The sequence below is a fragment of the Elephas maximus genome, chromosome 8 (genome assembly GCF_024166365.1).
Source record: "Elephas maximus indicus isolate mEleMax1 chromosome 8, mEleMax1 primary haplotype, whole genome shotgun sequence".
NCBI lineage: Eukaryota > Metazoa > Chordata > Mammalia > Proboscidea > Elephantidae > Elephas > Elephas maximus.
This window is the reverse complement of record NC_064826.1, coordinates 99,647,510-99,666,102: the sequence shown is the minus strand read 5'-3', so window position 1 is coordinate 99,666,102 and position 18,593 is coordinate 99,647,510. Positions and strand designations below refer to the sequence as shown.

General features: G+C 36.4%; 1 protein-coding gene across 1 annotated transcript in view; it reads right to left on the bottom strand.

The window, feature by feature from the left end:
* NME8 (NME/NM23 family member 8) overlaps positions 1 to 18,593 on the bottom strand; it is a 65,666-nt gene that overhangs the window by 9,255 nt on the left and 37,818 nt on the right. The window contains exons 11-13 of the mRNA XM_049894511.1: positions 8,993 to 9,137; positions 8,133 to 8,240; positions 4,102 to 4,253 (exon numbers count right to left, since the gene is read on the bottom strand). Of these exons, the coding sequence (XP_049750468.1) occupies positions 4,102 to 4,253; positions 8,133 to 8,240; positions 8,993 to 9,137 (405 nt within the window). The remainder of the gene's footprint in view (positions 1 to 4,101; positions 4,254 to 8,132; positions 8,241 to 8,992; positions 9,138 to 18,593) is intronic.

Here is an 18,593-nt window from a genome sequence, read left to right as displayed (position 1 = left end):
TCCAAACCCTCCGTTGAATCACTGTGTGAAGTAAAATGTACAGGAAAATCCAATACACTTTATAATAAACATAACAAGCTATCCTATACCCATATTAAACTACCATACAAAGAGAGAAGACAGAAAAATTAGAATTATTCATATGATTAAAAAAAAAAATCCTTCTTTACTCCATAAACAAACAAACAAAAAAGCAAAACCCAGCAATGACATGACGGAAGAAAACTGTAACACAACACTCCAACATGAATGAAGTATCATTAACGAAGCGTTTGGGACAAAAAACACATCATGAATCAGAACTTCAAACTCAAAAGTAGAAGAACTGACTGTAGTCAAGAAAAAACTGAAGAAAAAATAAAATTATCATATATAATAAAGACTAACTTAAAAGGTGCTCAATGGAGAATAGGCATGGCTTAAAAGACAGTAAAGGACAGAGAGGATAGGAATAAAAATAACCAAGAGAGGGAAAACCAAATAAAGAAAGAGAAGTTGATAACAGAGTAAGTGATGGATACAGAAGTTAGGCAAACACAAGCTTATTATATTATATTTATTAAGAAACTGGAGTTCATCAGACCAAACGAGAACATTTTGAACTACTAAAATATGTGTAAGCCAGTCCAAACCCTCATAAACTTCCAGAGAATCCGCTGTTTTTACCAGTGAAGTCCCTGAGGAAGAAAAGCAAAACAATGGAACAGAGCTAATTTTTAAAAAGATAACCCCAGAAAATCTTCCTACAATAAGAAAGGCATGTATCACAGCATTGAAAGGGACTAACCTATACCTGGGAAAATAGATCAAGGATGATCAGTTCTAAGATATGGGCTAGTCGTACTACTAGACTTAAGAGATGAAGAAAAAAATAGCCTGTGCTTCCAGGCCAAAAATAAAAGCAATTTACAAAAGAGAGAAAATCAGTATGGCATCAGACTTCCTAACAGCAATATGTGAAACAAGAATAGAGCTATATTATCAAGAAACTTAAGGGGGAAATGTGAGCCAAGGATTTTTTTATCCAGCAAGTTATAAATAACACAGGTTCTAACTATGTAGATGTAACACAAAACTTTTTTTTTTTTTACTTGTACTTTAGATGAAGGTTTACAGAACAAACTAGTTTTTCCTCAAATAGTACACACATTGTTCTGTGACACTGGTTAATAACCCCATGACATGTCAACACTCTCCCTTCTCAACCCTGGGTTCCCTCTTACCAGCATTCCTGTTCCCTGCTGCCTTCTAGTCCCTGTTCCTGGGCTGGTGTAACACAAAGCTTTTTGTAAAAATAGGAGAATAGAGAGTCTAAAGAGAAAGTACATTAAGTTCACTAATTGTCACAAAGGTAGTAGAGGGAAGTCAAAAGATAGTATTTAAAGGAGAAAAAAAAACATAGTAGATGCTCAAGAAAGAGGACTTAGACATTCCTATTAAAGTAAATACTAGAAACAAACTTCCCAAACATAGAAATAAAGACTACACGATGAAAAACAGAAGTGAAAAATAATTGACGAAATAAATGTAACATAAAAAATAACAGTTAAAACAAATATATTATTTTGGTAAACATAAATGAGTTTGTCTCACCTATTAAAATTATTTTCAGAGAGTCATAAATAAAAACCCAGCCTTACCCGATACACAAGAGACACTCATCAAAGTGGTTTAAAAATGCTAAAAGTAAGTAAATAAGAAAAAATATACCAGGCAAACACAAATAACTAGAAAGCAGAATGTGTGGTCTTGGTATCAGACAACATAAAGTTCACATACCAGCATTAAATGAGACAAAGAAGGACCTTGTATAATGCTAAAAGCCAAAATTTGCTATAAATATTAGTTATAAATATCTATGTATCAAATAACACAGCAGCCATCTTCATAAATCAGAAACAAGAAGAGAAATAGCAACTACTAAAAATAGGCCCCCTAACACACCACCAACAGACCAAGACAGATCAAGTTGTCAAAAAACAAAAGTAAGGATACAGAAGATATGAACAAAACAAACAATAAGGTAGATCTTATGAATCTGTATGTACACACACATATAAAATCCATGCACCACGATAATAGAGAATATCCCTTCTTTCACACACACACAACTTTCACAAAAATTTATCACATAGTAGCTTAAAAAAAAATTATTAATTTCAACAAAGAAGAAATAATAAAAGAACATTCTCTGATAACAATGCAGTAAAATAAAATAAGATAAAATAAGGGTCTTCCAATTGGGTGTTTTTTAAAAGCACTTCTTTTTTAAAAAATAAATTTTTAATTAAATAATTCTAAGGAGAAATAAAAACCAAAATTGCAGAATTTATTAAAAAATAATGATACAGAGAGCACTACATTAGAACCTGTAGGACACAATTAAAATGATGATCAGAGGAAAATCTATAACCTTAAAAATATGTACCAAGTATAAATGAAAGAATTAAATAAATATCCAACTCAAAAAGCTAGAGAAAGAACATCAAACAAAACTACTAGAAAATAGAAAGAAGGAAATAATAAAGATAAAAACAAAAAGTAATGAGCTAGGAAAGAGAAAAAATTGAATTCATAAAAAAATCAAATTATGATTGCTTGAAATACAGCAAAATATGAAATGGGAAGGTGAAATAACCATCGAAACAGAAGAAATGAGATATAATAATAATAGAGATTACAAGCTCTATGTAAATGAAATAGATAATTTCCTAGGAAAATGAATTAAAAAAAAAAAAACTCTCATAGCCATAAGAAGTTGAAATAATTAATTTCCATAAAGCAGTAGAGAAAGTGGTCAAAGAATTATCCCGCAAAAAGAAAGCAACAGGCCCAGACGGTTTCGAAGGACAATTCTACCAAACCTTCGATACCAACCCCAGTGCTGCTTAAACTCTGTCAGAACACTGAAAAATAAGACATCTGCATTTTTAATGCTATATTACATTGTCATCCAAACCTGATAAAATTGTACAAAAAACAAAAAGCACAAACCAATCTCACTTTTAAGTGTCAGTGCAAAAAATCCCAAATAAAATATAAGCAAATAGATTTCAAAAGCATATTTAAAAATACCTCATGACTAAGTGGAGTTTACACAAGAATGGAAAGATGGTCCAATATTAGAAAAATCATTAATGTAATTTTCCATATTAATACATGTTGGGGAAATACAATTAAAATATCATGGAAACCTAGAAAACGTCTCCACAAAAGTAGAAGAGAAAGAAAATAGTTTTATTATCGAATAAACATTAAGCCAGAATATGGTGTGTCTTGCAGACAATCTGCTAAAAGGATCGCAAAAACAAAGAAATCTCACCTTTTTTATAAAACCAAGCCTATACAACCCAATATATACCTCTCAAGATAAATGATAACCAGCCCTCAAGTAAGAGGACTTGATTACACCATTTGTAGACAGTTCATTTTAAATTCATCTGGGAATTTTTTTTTTTTTTTTATATTTGCTAGTTCTTTTATCCAAAGGAATAATAAAATTTTCTCAAATCTCTATGGCAGGAAGAGTTACATTTTGGAGCTAAATGCTTAAGTTCCCTTGGGGATGAGGAGACAGGGATACAATTTTCCTTGATGTTTACATTTTTAAAAGATGGCGCCCAGGTTCTTGAGAAAGATATTCTTGGGTTGTAAAGTAGTCAGCAAAAGCCTTACTTTGCTTTAAAAAAGATTAACTTACATCTTAAAGGGGCAGAGAAAGAACTCACAATTAAGAGTTTTCTAAAGTAAATGCTCTAAGAAAAGTAGGGAGGTGCCTCTTTCCCTTTTTGTACTAGGGAAAATTCAAGATGTTCTGTTTTTAGATTTGTGCTGACCCTTACATATCTATAGAGGAAAAAAAAATCACCATTTCCATCAAGTCTAAAAAGGACTTCCACAAAATTCAATAGCCATTTTTGGATAAGGGAGGGATAGAAAGAAGAATGGGGAGGGGGAGGGAGGGAGGAGACAAAGAGAGAGGAGGCAAAGGTGGCAAAATTTAACAATTATTCTTCTTTCAACTTTTCTATAGTTTGAAAACTTTCCCCAAAAAAGTTTGGATAAAAATGTACACATTGGCTTTTATTTTTAAATATTTACCTTTATTTTCATTGGATACATGAGGTTTAACCAGCGCTAAAGTGCTTTGAGGAGGAAAGAAATGCTGTATATCCTTTTTGGCAGCTTCCAGTGAATCACTTCCATACAACTGGTTGATAGGCAAACTTTCCTTTGCAAACTGTGCGCATAAACTTGAAAAAAAAAAAAGTCAAGTTCAAAAAATGTTGTAACTAACAACAAAGCAAAACAAAACGCTATGCAACTAACTACATAAATTGTTCAAAAGTTATTATTAACCAGGAGCAACTCTTTCCTGGTCCAGGCACTGTGCAAAAGGAATTAACCACGGAGTGACGTGGGGCATGCTACTTCCCTTCAAGGAGTTAAGAGTCATTTGGAAAAAAGTAAGATTGAATCAATCGCGACAACAGAGATTGGTGCCCTGGCGGCACAGCGGGTAAGTGCTTGGCTGCTAACCGAAAAGGTCAGCTGTTCGAACTCATCAGTCGCTCTGCAGGGGAACTATGTGGCAGCCTGCTTGCATGAAGTTTACAGCCTTGGAAACCCTACAGGGCAGTTCTATTCTGTCCTACAGAGTTGCTATGAGTCAGAATCAACCCGACTGCAACGTTTTTATTTAGTTTCAAATATAAACACGATAATAAAACCTGCTTTAGAAGGTGATTTTGAACACATAATCAGATGATGTATTTGAAATATATGGTGTATATTAAGCTCTCAATAAATATTCTTCCCTTTCTTTCACCTTTACATAGTTGACATTTAACTATACACTAAAATTACCATATAAACATTGGATCCAGAAAATACTGTAATGGAATTTTTTGGGTGAGCAAGTGCAGCAATAAAAGGGGCATCCAGATCGGCTTTATGAGATGTGGCAGGAGCATTGCTGATGGTACTGGACAATCTATGTGAGATTAGATGGTTTATTCTGGTTCTGCTTCCTTTATTACTGATGACTAAATACCTCCTCAACTATTCAGTTCAGCTATTTCAGGAGGTAATATATGATCAAGAATCAATGGTACTGAACGAAGAAGTATAAGCTGCACTGAAGGCATTGTCGAAAAACAAGGCTCTAAGAATTGACTGAATACCAATTAAGATGTTTTAACAAACAGATGCAGAGCTGCAGGTGCTTATTTGTCTCTGCCAAGAAATTTGGAAGACAGCTATCTGGCTAGCCGCCTGGAAGAGATATGTATTTGTGCCCATTCCAAAGAAAGGTGATCCAACAGAATGCAGAACTTATCGAACAATATCATTAACATCACATACAAGTAAAATTTTGCTGATGGTCTTTATAAAATGGTTGTAAGCAGTACATCAACAGGGAACTGCCAGAAATTCAACCTGGGTTCAGAAGAGGACGTGGAATGAGGAATATCATTGCTGATGTCAGAGGGATCTTGGTTGAAAGCAGAGAATACCAGAAAGATGTTTACTTGTGTTTTATTGACTATGCAAAGGCATTCGACTCAGTGGATCATAACAAATTATGGATAACATTGCTTAGAACAGGAATTCCAGAACAATAATTGTGCTTATGAGGAACCTGTACTTAGAACAACAGGCAGTCATTTGAACAGAACAAAGGGATACTGGGGGGTTTAAAATCAGGAAAGATATGCATCAGGGCTGTATTCTTTCACCATACTTACTCAATCTGTATGCTGAGCAAATAATCTGAAAGCTGGACTATATAAAGAAAAACACGGTATCAGGATTGGTGGGAGGCTCATTAATAATATGAAATATGCAGATGACATGACCTCACTTGCTGAAAGTGAAGAGGACTTGAAACACTGATGAAGATCAAAGACTACAGCCTTCAGTATGGATTACACCTCAACATAAAGAAAACAAAAATCCTCACAACTGGACCAATAAGCAACATCATGATAAACGGAGAAAAGATTGAAGTTGACAAGGATTTCATTTTACCTGGATCCACAATCAACACCCATGGAAGCAGTAGTCAAGAAATCAAACCATGTGTTGCCTTGGGCAAATCTACTGCAAAAGATCTCTTTAAAGTGTAAAAAAGCAAAGATGTCACTTTGAGAGCTAAAGTGTGCCTGACCCAAGACGAGGTATTTTCAATCACCTCATCTGCATGCGAAAGCTGGACAATGAATAAAGAATAAGGAAGACCAAAGAAGTATGGAAGCCTTTGAACTATGGGTTTGGCAAAGAATATTGGATATACCATGGACTGCCAGAAAAACGAACAAATCTGTCTTGGAAGGAGTACAGCCAGAGTGCTTCTTAGAGTCAAAGATGGCGAGACTTGTTCTCCTGCACTTCGGAGTTATCACTAGGGACCAGTCCCTGGAGAAGGACATCATGCTTGGTAGAAGGTCATCATCAGGGCCATCTTCTGGCCTCTCTGGTTTTAGTGACCCTATCAGATCTCCTTTTGCCTTATCCAACTTGACCTTCCCACACTGCCCTTAGCTGTTCTCACACCTCTTATTTAGAGATACTTCCAAGCCAAGACCTTTGGAACCTCTGATAGTAAGAGGTGAGTATTTGCACAAAGAATGGTGAAAACAGCCCAGGTATCACCAGCACTTACTCTATTCAATGCAGAATATTACAACCAGCCCCTTGTTATGCTGTTAAAAATGATTATTGGAAAAAGTGGGGAGAATAAAACATAAGAGGGAATAAAGGAGGAGAATGATGGGTTGCTGTTTTTCTCTTTTATGCAAGAGGCCAGGCTTCGGATTAAAGATATGCAGAGTGTAGAATCTGATACCCAAGCACAAGAAAGGGGCAGAACCCTGAGGATAGAATCATTTCTAAAACAGCATCAAAGAGCTGGTTGGAGCCAAGGAAACTGGAGAAGGGACGACCAACCGGAAGAAGTGGTCAAGATGAGTTGAGAACTTGGGGCAAACTAGGCAACATGAGGGCTATGGATGGGAACTCTCACCATATGGGGTGAGGGGAGACAGTCACTGAGAGCTTTCACCTGGAGAAAAGGTCTCTAGACTGGTAACACAACCTCCACCTCTCCAACCACAACTTCTAGACTAGTAAGCACGCAGCCAAAGGCCTTGGATTGAGAGGAATTTCTCTCTCTGCTGTCATGCACCACATTCTATGTTGTATTTTATTAAGAAATCTGTGGCACGTTACTCATACCACTTGGAAGATATTCAACCCTTATTATTCTTTGCATTAATTGTCTGGCTGAGGAGCAACATATGTGAGTAAGGCTAAATGTGGGGTAAACTGTGCCCTTGCAAGACAAGTCAGAGTCAAGTAGATTTTACCAAAAAGAAATCACCTCAGCTTTTATGTAAGTGATGTTTCATAAATACTGTCTATTTATTGTGTCAACATACATGCCAAGCTCACTGCGCCATATGGAGCATTTTTATTTTCACCCACTTGAAAGGGGAGACTTTTTCTCCCTAAATAGAATCCTAACCTGAAATTACCGGAAATAATTCAATCAAATTGCAATTCAGTTTGATTTCCATCAGCTGGATGCCAGGCATAGAAGTGCATGAGATACATTCCCATCCCCCAGATGGGAGCAAATCCAACAACTATGCTCAAAAGATATTTAAAGAGTACCCCCTATGTGCCAGGTAATGTTCCAGGTATTAAGCTGGTTACAGAGTTTAGCCAATTTCTAGGATTCATCAGTAAACTAACTCAGTAAATGTTCCTTCCAAATTGTAGACTACATATCATTGTCTTGAAACTCTTATGAACAGTTAAAGGACATGTAGCTGCCACCACAACCTTTCTCAAAAGAATTTCTACTAAAGAGCAGGTTGGCTGAGCATCCCTTCACTTACTTTCTAGCCCCAAACCAACCATCCCACCACCTTCTTTTGCAAAACTTAGGCCATCTTCAGGTTGGCATTGGACTGTCCAGTCCAGTCATAAGCAGTCCACTCCTTCCCTAGAAAAATTAGCTTTTCTGAAAAGTATCTTGTACTAAAGCTGTGGTTCCCATATCCCGTACCCAAAAAGAAATTTAAGTAGATGCCATGGATAAAGTTGGGGACCCACGATGTGAATCCTACCTCTCTGGATCATGTCTCCTGGCTTCTTCAACAGACTTTGGTCCCAGTAAGTCTTTCCAGTGCTTCAAACCATTGTCTCCTAGTAAAACAAGGGCTAGAGATGGACCACTATTTAAAAAGGAAAAAAAAAAAAGTTTAAGTATGGCTCAAAAGCTAATTATACATATTTAAAACAAAACAAAACAAAACGCTTGCCACTGAGTCGAATCTGACTCATAGCGACCCTATAGGGCAGAGTAGAACCACCCCATAGGGTTTCCAAGGAGTGGTTGGTGAATTCAAACTGCCAATCTTTTACGCTAGACAATATGTCAAATAATCCTTTTATCAGGGATCTAAAATTAACTTCCATTTGTACACTTGCAAGAGTATATTTGTAAAAGGGTGGCAGTATGGAAAGAAAGCAAAGTGAAAGACCTTGTTTCTGACAGAGCAGCTCCTATATTGTTCCCACCCTCCTGCTGATTGATAAGCTCTTGCTGGATTTCTGCCTTGGCTATTTCAGTTACTTTTCTGGAAACCTCAGGGACTTTAAAAACACCAAAGCCCTTGAGAGACAGTCATTTCTCTGCTTGGACTTCATAATGTTGCACACCCTAGATTTCTACCACTCAGCTCAATCAGACTCCAGCTACTTTGCCTGAGACCTCATTGTTCCAGTGACAATCCAGGAGTATTAGAGAAGCCAGACAGCCAAGCAGAGAATCAGGATGGGGGCAGGGCTGGTAAAGAAGTAGACTCAGGACATGTTCACAGAATTGAGAAGCTTGGCAACTTGAACAGAAAATAGGGTTAAAAGAAGGCTTAAATGATTCAGAAATAAAGCAGGCTCTCCTTTGTAAACCTGAACTCCAATTCACCTGGTCATGTTTTTTATAAGAGTCTCAAAAAAGTCTTCATTTGCATATTCCTTGCAGAGTGTTTGTGCTTCTTCTCCTGATAATACTATTTGTCTTTGCATCAGAATTTTAAAGCCTTCCTTTTCAATAATTTCCAAAACATCCTCTAAATAAAAACAGCCACATAATAAAGTTTTAAACTGCCAAGTTATTGGTTACATACACAATATATATTATCATGAAAGCATATAATGCATTTTATTCTCATGAAATTTAAAATTTTGCAGAAGTAGCTTATTAAGTTTCAATTTAAGGTAAATAATACCCCTTAACATATCAAATCATAACGGTATTTCAAATTTTCCATCACATAGAAATAATTTGTGTGTATAAAATCAAACCAAACCCATTGCCATCTAGTCGATGCTGACTCATAGCAACCCTACAGTACAGAGTAGAACTAACTGCCCCATATAGTTTCCAAGGAGCACCTGGTGGATTTGAATTGCTGACCTTTTGGTTAGCAGCCAAGTTCTTAACCACTGCACCACCAGGGCTCCAGAGAAGCCTAGAAGATTGAATACTTGCTTCTCTATCCTTCCTTGTAGATGCTATGGCAATGTTATCCAGATGGGGTCAATGAGGTATAAAGGAAATATGCTGAGGGTTCTTCTGAGAGAGGTATCTAGGGAGAACCTCTCCGCCCTATGCCACCTCTGCTTCCTGCTTTTGAGCATTTGGAGGACATAGTGCTTGGTTCTGCAGAGGCCATCTTGCAACAGGGAGGGGCAAGTCAAAAGCAAAAACACTGATTCAGAGCCCAGACAGTGTTTAGCCTTCACCCCATCTCCGTTGCTGGACATATAGTTAAGTCAACAAACTACAAATAAACAAATGATTGCAAGAGGAAAACAAGCAATGTATTCTTGCACATTAATATAGTTTAAGCAATGATTTACTTGAGAACTATTTCACAGACAAGAAAAATAAAAAAATATATATATAGGTCTTGAAATTAAAAAAACTGGAATCATATGAATTGTTAGAACAGACTTAAAAAAATTTTTAAATTACTAAACTTCAAAAAGATTTCTCACATGAGGGTAGCTAAACAACAGTTTACATGTGAAAAATAATCCTCAAACAGTTTAGTTTTTTTTTTTTTTTTTTAGTTGGTATATGATGGCTTTTTGTAATGACTCATGGTAAACACTGAAGAAAATATTCAGAGAAGGTAAATCTGCATAAAATTCAGTTCATGTGAACCAACAAAGGCTAGCATAATTGCAACAGGGAGTCCCTGGGTAGTGAAAATGGTCGGCATGCTCAGCTGCTAACTGAAGATTGGAAGTTTGAGTCCACCCAGAGGCACCTCAGAAAAAAGGCCTGGCAATCTACTTCTGAAAAATTAGCCACTGAAAGTTCTGGAGCACAGTTCCACTCTGACACACCTGGGGTAGCCATAAGTTAAAATCAACCCAGTGCCAACTTTATTTTTTTTTTAATTGAAGTAGTGCTGGAGGGGGTGGATTGATTGTCCTTGAAAATGCCTTTCCTATTTTGCATTTTCTCAGTCAGTCAGGTGATCACCAAAGAATTATAAACACTGGTAGGCAAATACAGGGTCCTCAATATCCAACTTGGAATACTGTATCAAAGCACTTGGGAGTACCATTGCTTGCAAGATGGTAATGAGTTTCCTTGACCTCACAAATAGAGAATTAAGTTCCATTTCAAACGTTATGACAGATAAAACAATAAACATTTTATTTATTATTTATCTTATAGAAAAAAAAAAACATGAAATCCATGAAGATTTTTGATCATCATCTCAAACACTTCAGTGATGCCACCTAATGCATGTATTCAGCGACAGGTATGCTGACACAGGGAGTTTCTAGTTCTACACAAAGGCCTTTAGTCATTGTAAGGACGTTTCATGGAATAACTTGTCCATCAACTGTAGACAAACTGTTTCATAAAGTGTTAATAATAAAATACCTGTAAAAAATCAGTTCATTCTTATGTTTCTACATGATCTTGAAAAAAATCTGTGCAAAAAGCAAAGGGAAAAATGGCTGTAAGTATCTAAGTGAAACAAACAAAATAAAACAGCAACAACAAAAGATGAAATTATCTGCAAATGTACAAAAACCAGGCTGATGGCAGACTTTTCTTCTACAATACAAAAGATCAAAAGTCTGCATACCAAAGGCTATAGGTTTGAGGGTTAGAGGCTAATATAACAACTTGTATTGCCACACAAGTCTTCTTTCACATATATAAAGAAAATAGAAAGACATGCTTTGATATACAAGGGCAAAAAAAAAAACAAGCAACTTGGTACATGTGTTTAAAAATATATGCTTAAATATCTCCAGATAACCAAAAGATAAAATACAATTATGTAATTAAAAAGTAAAAATTAGTAGATCTTTTTAGGACTCTGGAAAGCATGAAAACCAGTTAGTATAAAGAAAATTCTAAATGCATCTGTTGTAAATCTGATTGCAAACAAAATATAAATTTCTAAACATTATCATATTAAGATGTATTGAAAAAGGAACTTAAAAGCTATCCGTCTACTAAACCCTCAAACAACATTAAACCAGTTAAAAACATAAGAAATTGGAATAAGGTGGGTTTGAGCATCGGGAGAGAAATTAAAAAAAAATCAGCTAAACTCAAATGAATGATTCATTCTTGATTTTGAAAAATAATCAAGTATGAGTTTAAACTTACTTTTAAAAAAGTAAAAACAATCATAAGTAGAACTAAAAACATGATATTCATCTTGCAAAATAGTAGAAAAGATAAAAGCAAGAAATACTTAGTCCTTACGGCAAAATAAACAAAGATTACAACGAAAGAGCAGACAAAATAAGTAATAAAACAGCTGTAATAATAAAATTATATGAGCTAAAATTCCTTACTAATAGCAAAAGATTCTCAGATTAAGTTAAAACAATTTCCGGGTAGAATAATGAATACTGAAAATTATGAGCTAAAGCCAAAGTCATACTCATAAGAATGTTTCAATTAACAAGCAATAAAAAATTAAAATAAGTGGATAAAAATTCAAATCAAGAAGTTAGGAAAGGAACAAAAATAGAGACCTAAGATATAAAAATGAATGCAAATGAATTAACATAGATAAAAACCAAAATAAGAAATTATGAAAGAAAAACAAATTGCTTTTTTTTAAAAAAGATCTTAACTCTAACACATGGGGTCACCATTAGTCAGAATCAATTTGATGGCAATGAGTTTTTGGTATATTTGAAAGTCAAGAGATGGATGAATTTCAAGGGAAGTATAATTGCCAAAACTAACCAAGGAAGAATTTGTAAAACCAGAAACAGATAAATAACCATGGAAAAAATTTAAAAATCTTAACTATCTCCCCCAAATGGGAAATCAACTGGGTACTTTCATTAGTAAATCTTATTAAGTTATAAATAGTTTCTATGATATGTAAAATTCTCCCACTGTGTTTAACACAAAGGAAAGTTAGAATAATCCTAAAACAATATCTGGGAAAGAATGAAGAACAATATTTTAACTAAAATAAATATTACTGAATAAACTGCAATACCATGGTATATACCATAACTTATTTAAATTTATTCTAGGAACCCAAGGAAGGTTGAACCTTAGAAAATCTCATTTCATCAATAAGTCAAAGGACAAAGAATATCTTATGTTCTCAGTAAAACAAAAAAACAAACAAAAAATTGGATTCCATTCAAAATCTTTTTGCATCACTTTATAGCAAAGTAGGAATAGAAAGATATTGCCTACAGATGTTTAAAAAGGTTTTCCAAAGTCAAAAACCAACATCATAATTAAAAAGACTACAGACCTCAACAGTAAAAAAAAGTAGTCAGGGGAAAAAAAAAAATAAGGCAAGATGTTTCAATAATAATTATTTAACATTTTTCTGGAAGTTATATTAACATTTTTCTGAAAGTTCTAAGCAATCCGGAAAGATAATAAAATTATGTTTGAACATAAGCTGTTTGGAAAATTCTAGAGTCAATTTTTAAAAGGTGAAATATTTAGAATTAAATTTGTAACTCAATAAAGTGGTCAGTAAGAAAAAGTATACAGAAATCACTATCTTTTTTATATAGAAAATGAAATGAAGGGGAGAAAAGATTACATTCACCATAAAAAACAAAAAAACTAAGAATAACCCTAAAAAGAAATATCTGGGCATTAAACAGCAACAGGAGCTCTGGTGGAGCAGTAGTTAAGAGCTAAGGCTACTAACCAATAAAATGTTGGCAGTTCAAATCCACCAGCTGCTCCTTGAAAACTCTATGGGGCAGCTCTACTCTGTCCTATAGGGTTGGTATGAGTCAGAATAGACTTGACTGCAACAGATTTGGTTTGGTTTAAACAGCAACAACTGCAAACAACTGACATTTATTGAGTGCATATCATATTAGGCAAAAAACAAAGAGCTTTGTGCATATTAGTTCATTTAACTAAAAAATAAGATAATATGAGAAACTATCGTATTTGAATAAATATATGAGAATATGATGAAGATATTAATTTTCCCCAAATTAATCAGTCCATGTGGACTTTGCTTTGGAATTTCAGGAAGTGATTCAGAACAATAAAATGCCAATAACAGCCAAAAAACTAGTTAAAAAAAAAGCAGTGAATTACCACTAACTACCAGATGTCAAACACATGTAAACATGTAAAGCTGAAATAATAAAAAATGAGGCCAGAGTCAAGCAATGGATCAACAGAAGAGTGATATTGAATAACCAGTTCCAAATTTTGCTTTCCCTCTCTTTAATTAATACCTTTATGTCATCTTCCACCACATGTCTGTCATACTGTGGTGGCCTACATATTGCTGTGATTCTGGAAACTATGCCACCTGTATTTCGAATACCAGCAGGGTCACCAATGGTGGACAGGTTTCAGTGGAGCTTCCAGGCTAAGATGGACTAGGAAGGAGGACATGGCAATCTATGTCTAAAAATATTGGCCAGTGAAAACCGTATGAATAGCAGCACAACATTGTCTGATGTAGTGCAGAAAAAATGAGCCCCTTGGGTTGGTAGGCACTTGAAACACAACTGGGGAAGAGCTGCCTCCTCAAAGGAGAGTGGACCTTAATGACGTGGATGGAGTCAAGCGTTCAGGACCTTCATTTGCCAAGGTGGCATGACTCAAAATGAGAAGAAACAGCTACAAATATCCATTAATAATCGAAACGTGGAATGTACAAAATATGAATCTAGGGAAATTAGAAGTTGTCAAAAATGAAATACAACACATAAAGATCAATATCCTAGGCATTAGTGAGATGAAATGGACTGGGTGACATGCTGGGAATGACAAATTGAAGAGGAACAACATCACATTCATTGCAAAAAAAAAAAACATTCAAGATTGATCCTGAAGTACAACATTGTCAGTGATAAGATAATATCCATACGTCTACAAGGAAAACCAGTTAATACAACCATTATTCAAGTTTACACACCAATCACTAATGTCAAAGATGAGAAACTGAAGATTTTTTACCAACTTCTGCTGTCTGAAATTGATCAAACATGCAATCAAGATGCACTGATAATTACTAGTAACTGGAATGCAAAAGTTGGGAACAAAAAACGAAGGCTTAGTAGATGGAAAATATGGCCTTGGTGATAGAAATGCAGCCAAATATTGCATGATAGAATTTTGCAAGACCAATGACTTATTCACTGCAAATAACTTTTTCAACAACATAAATTTCAACTATACACATGGACCTCACTGGAAGGAATACATGGGAATCAAATTGACTACATCAGTGGAAAGAGATGTTGGAGAAGCTCAGTTATCCTCAGTCAGCACAAGGCCAGGGGCCGACTGCAGAAGAGATCATCAATTGCACATACACAAGTTCATGTTGAAGCTGAAGAAAATTAAAGCAAATCCACAAAAGCCGAAATACTACCTTGAGTATAGTCCACCTGAGTTTGCAGACCATCAGGAATAGAGTTGATGAATTGAACACTAATGACTGAAGACTAGATGAGTTGTGGGATGACATCAAGGATATCATACCTGAAGAAACCAAAAGGTCATTAAAAAGACAGGAAGGAAAGAAAAGACCAAAATGGATGTCAGAAGAGACTCTGCAACTTGCTCTTGAACGCAGAGTAGCTAAAGGGAATAGAAGAAATGATGAAGTAAAAGAGCTGAGCAGATGATTGCAAAGAGCGGCCTGAGAAGACAAAGCAAGGTATAACAATGAAATGTGCAAAGACCTGGAGTTAGGAAACCAAAAGAGAAGAACACACTCGGCATTTCTCAAGCTGAAAGAACTGAAGAAAAAATTCAAGCCTCAAGTTGCAATACTGATGGGCTCCTAACCCTGGCGGTGTAGTTCGAATCCACCAGGTGCTCCTTGGAAACTCTACGGGGCAGTTCTACGCTGTCCTATAGGGTCCCTATGAGTCAGAATCGACTCGACAGCAACGAGTTTAGTTTGGTTTTTGATTATGGGCAAAATGGAGCCCGGTGGCAAAGTGGTTAAGACCTATGCCTACTAATCAAAAGGTGGGCAGTTTGAATCCACCAGCTGCTCTTTGGAAACCCTATGGGTGGTTCTTTTCTGTCCTATAGGATTGTTATGAGTTGGAATTGCCTCGATGTCAACGGGTTTGGTTTGGTTTTTATGGGCAAAATATTGAACAATGCAGGAAGCATCAAAAGAAGTTGGAAAGAATACACAGAGACACTGTACCAGAAAGAACTGGTTGACATTAAACAACTTCAGGAGGTAGCATATTATCAAGAACCAATGGTATTGAAGGAAGAAGCCCAAGCTATACCAAAGGCATTGCCTAAATACAAAGCTCCAGGAACTGATGGAATACCAATTGAGATGTTTCAACAAGTGGATGCAGCACTGGAGGTGCTCACTCATCTATGCTAGGAAATTTGGATGACAGCTACCTGGCCAACTGACTGGAAGAAATTCATATTTGTGCCCATTCCAAAGAAAGGTGATCTAACAGAATGTGGAAATTATCAAACAATATCATTAATATCACATACGAGTAAAATTTTACTGAAGATAATTCAAAGACAGATGCACCAGTACATCAACAGGGAACTGCCAAAAAATCTAGCCAGATTCAGAAAAGGACATGGAATGAAGTATATCATGGCTGATGTCAGATGGGTCTTGGCTGAAAGCAGAGAATAGCAATGTCTTAGTCATCTAGTGCTGCTATAACAGAAATACCACAAACGGATGGCTTTAACAAAGAGAAGTTTATTCTCACACTGTCTAGTAGGCTACAAGTCCAAATTCAGTTCATCAGCTCCACGGGAAGGCTTTCTCTCTCTGACGGCTCTGGAGGAAGGTCCTTGTCATCAATCTTCCCTTGGTCTGGGAGCATCTCAGCCAGGAACCTCAGGTCCAAAGGTTATGCTCTGCTCCCGGCACTGTTTTCTTGGAGGTCCCCAACTCTCTGCTTGCTTCCCTTTCATCTCTTGTAAGATAAAAGGTGGTGCAGGCTACTACACCCCAGGGAAACTCCCTTTACATTGGATCAGGGATGTGGCCTGTGCAAGGGTGTTACATTCCACCCTAATCCTCTTTAACCACAGGCAGAGATTATGATTTATAACACATAGGAAAAATCACAAAATGGAGGACAACCACATATGGCCTAACCAAGTTAACACATATCTTGGGGGTGGGGAGGACACAATTCAATCTTTTATACCCAGAAAGATGTTAACCTGTGATTTACTGACTATGAAAAGGCATTCGACTGTGTGGATTATAACAAATTATGGACATTTCAAAGAATGGGAATTCAGAACACTTACTTATACTCATGTTCATGTTGGGCCTGTACATAGACCAAGAGGCAGTCATTTGAACAGAACAAGGAGATGTTGGGTGGTTTAAAACCAGAAAAGGTGTGCATCAGGGCTGTATCCTTTTACCATACTTAATCTGTATGCTGAGCAAATAATCCAAGAAGCTGGACAATATGAAGAAAAATGTGGCATCAGGATCGGTAGAAGACTCAGTAACAGCCTGCAATAGGCAGATGACACAACCTTGCTTGCTGAGAGCAAAGAGAACTTGAAGCACTTACTGATAAAGATCAAAGACCACAGCCTTCTGTATGGATTACACCTTAACATAAAGAAAACAAAAATCCTCACAAATGGACCAATAAACTACAACATGATGAACGGAAAAAGACCAAAGGTCTCAAGGATTTCATTTTACTTGGATCCACAATTAACACCCATGGAAGCAGCAGTCAAGAGATCAAAAGACGTATTTGCATTGGGCAAATCTGTTGCAAAAGACCTCTTTGAAGTGTTAAAAAAGCAAAGATATCACTTTCAGGACTAAGGTGCACCTGTCCAAAGCCAGGATATTTTCAATTGCCACTTATGCATGCAAAAGCTGAGCAATGAATAAGGATGACCAAAGAAAAATTGATGCTTTTGAATTATGGCGTTGGTGAAGAATATTGAATATACCATGGACTGCCAGAAGAACAAACAAGTCTGTCTTGGAAGAAGTACTGCCAGAGTGCTCCTTGGAAGCGAGGATGGCAAGACATGTGATCAGGAGGGACCAGTCCCCAGAAAAGGACAACATGCTTGGTAAGGCAGAGGGTCTGTGAAAAAGAGGAAGACCCTTGACAAGATGGACTGACATGGTGGCTGCAACAATGGGCTCAAACATAGCAATGATTGTGAGGATGGCTCAGGACCAGGCAGTGTTTCATTCTGTTGTACATAGGGTCGCCATGAGACATAACTGACTTGTCGTCACCTAACAACAACAACATGTCATCCTTAAGCATCAGTGAGATTTGTGCACAAAGTCCAAAAAAGAAAAACATTAGGACAAAGTAGAACTGCTCCATGGGGTTTCCAAGGAGCAGGCTGGTGAATTTGAACTGCCAACCTTTTGGTTAGCAGCCCAGCTCTTAACCACTGCGCCACCAGGGCTCCATGTGTATATAGTAGAAATATTATATTAACAGCTACCACCAAAATTCTCCACAGGAGAAAACTGTATTTGTTTGGGGAAAAATTTTTAAGGGTATAAGGGGAGATCATTGGAACCTGATAGGGGGTGGGTTTGCTCTGCTTAGAAAAATGGCTAGAGTATGTTTGCTTCCCAGGAATGGGAATTAGGATGTCAATGACAATCCAACCTAAGGTGACCAATATGGATGCAGAAACTGTGCTGAATACTACTAAGAGCTGAGAAGAAAGGACTGACCACTTACAAGGTGGATTTGGCAATCTGAAAGGTATTGGTGGTCTTGACCAGAATAGTTCTGGTAGAAGCCCAATAGGAACAGGCTCAGAAGAGGATGACAGGGTGGTGGAAAATCTGGAAACCAATAGTGATGATGGTTGTATCACAAGATGAACATAATTAATGTCACTGAATTGTACACACACACACAAAAATGTTAAAATGGCAAGTGTTTACCACAATTAAAAGCAACAACAACAAAAAAGTCCTAGAACTAATGAGTGAGTTTAGCAAGTCACAGAATACAAGGTCAACATACAAATGCTGTGTCAACTGTATTTCTCGGGATTAGGTATAACA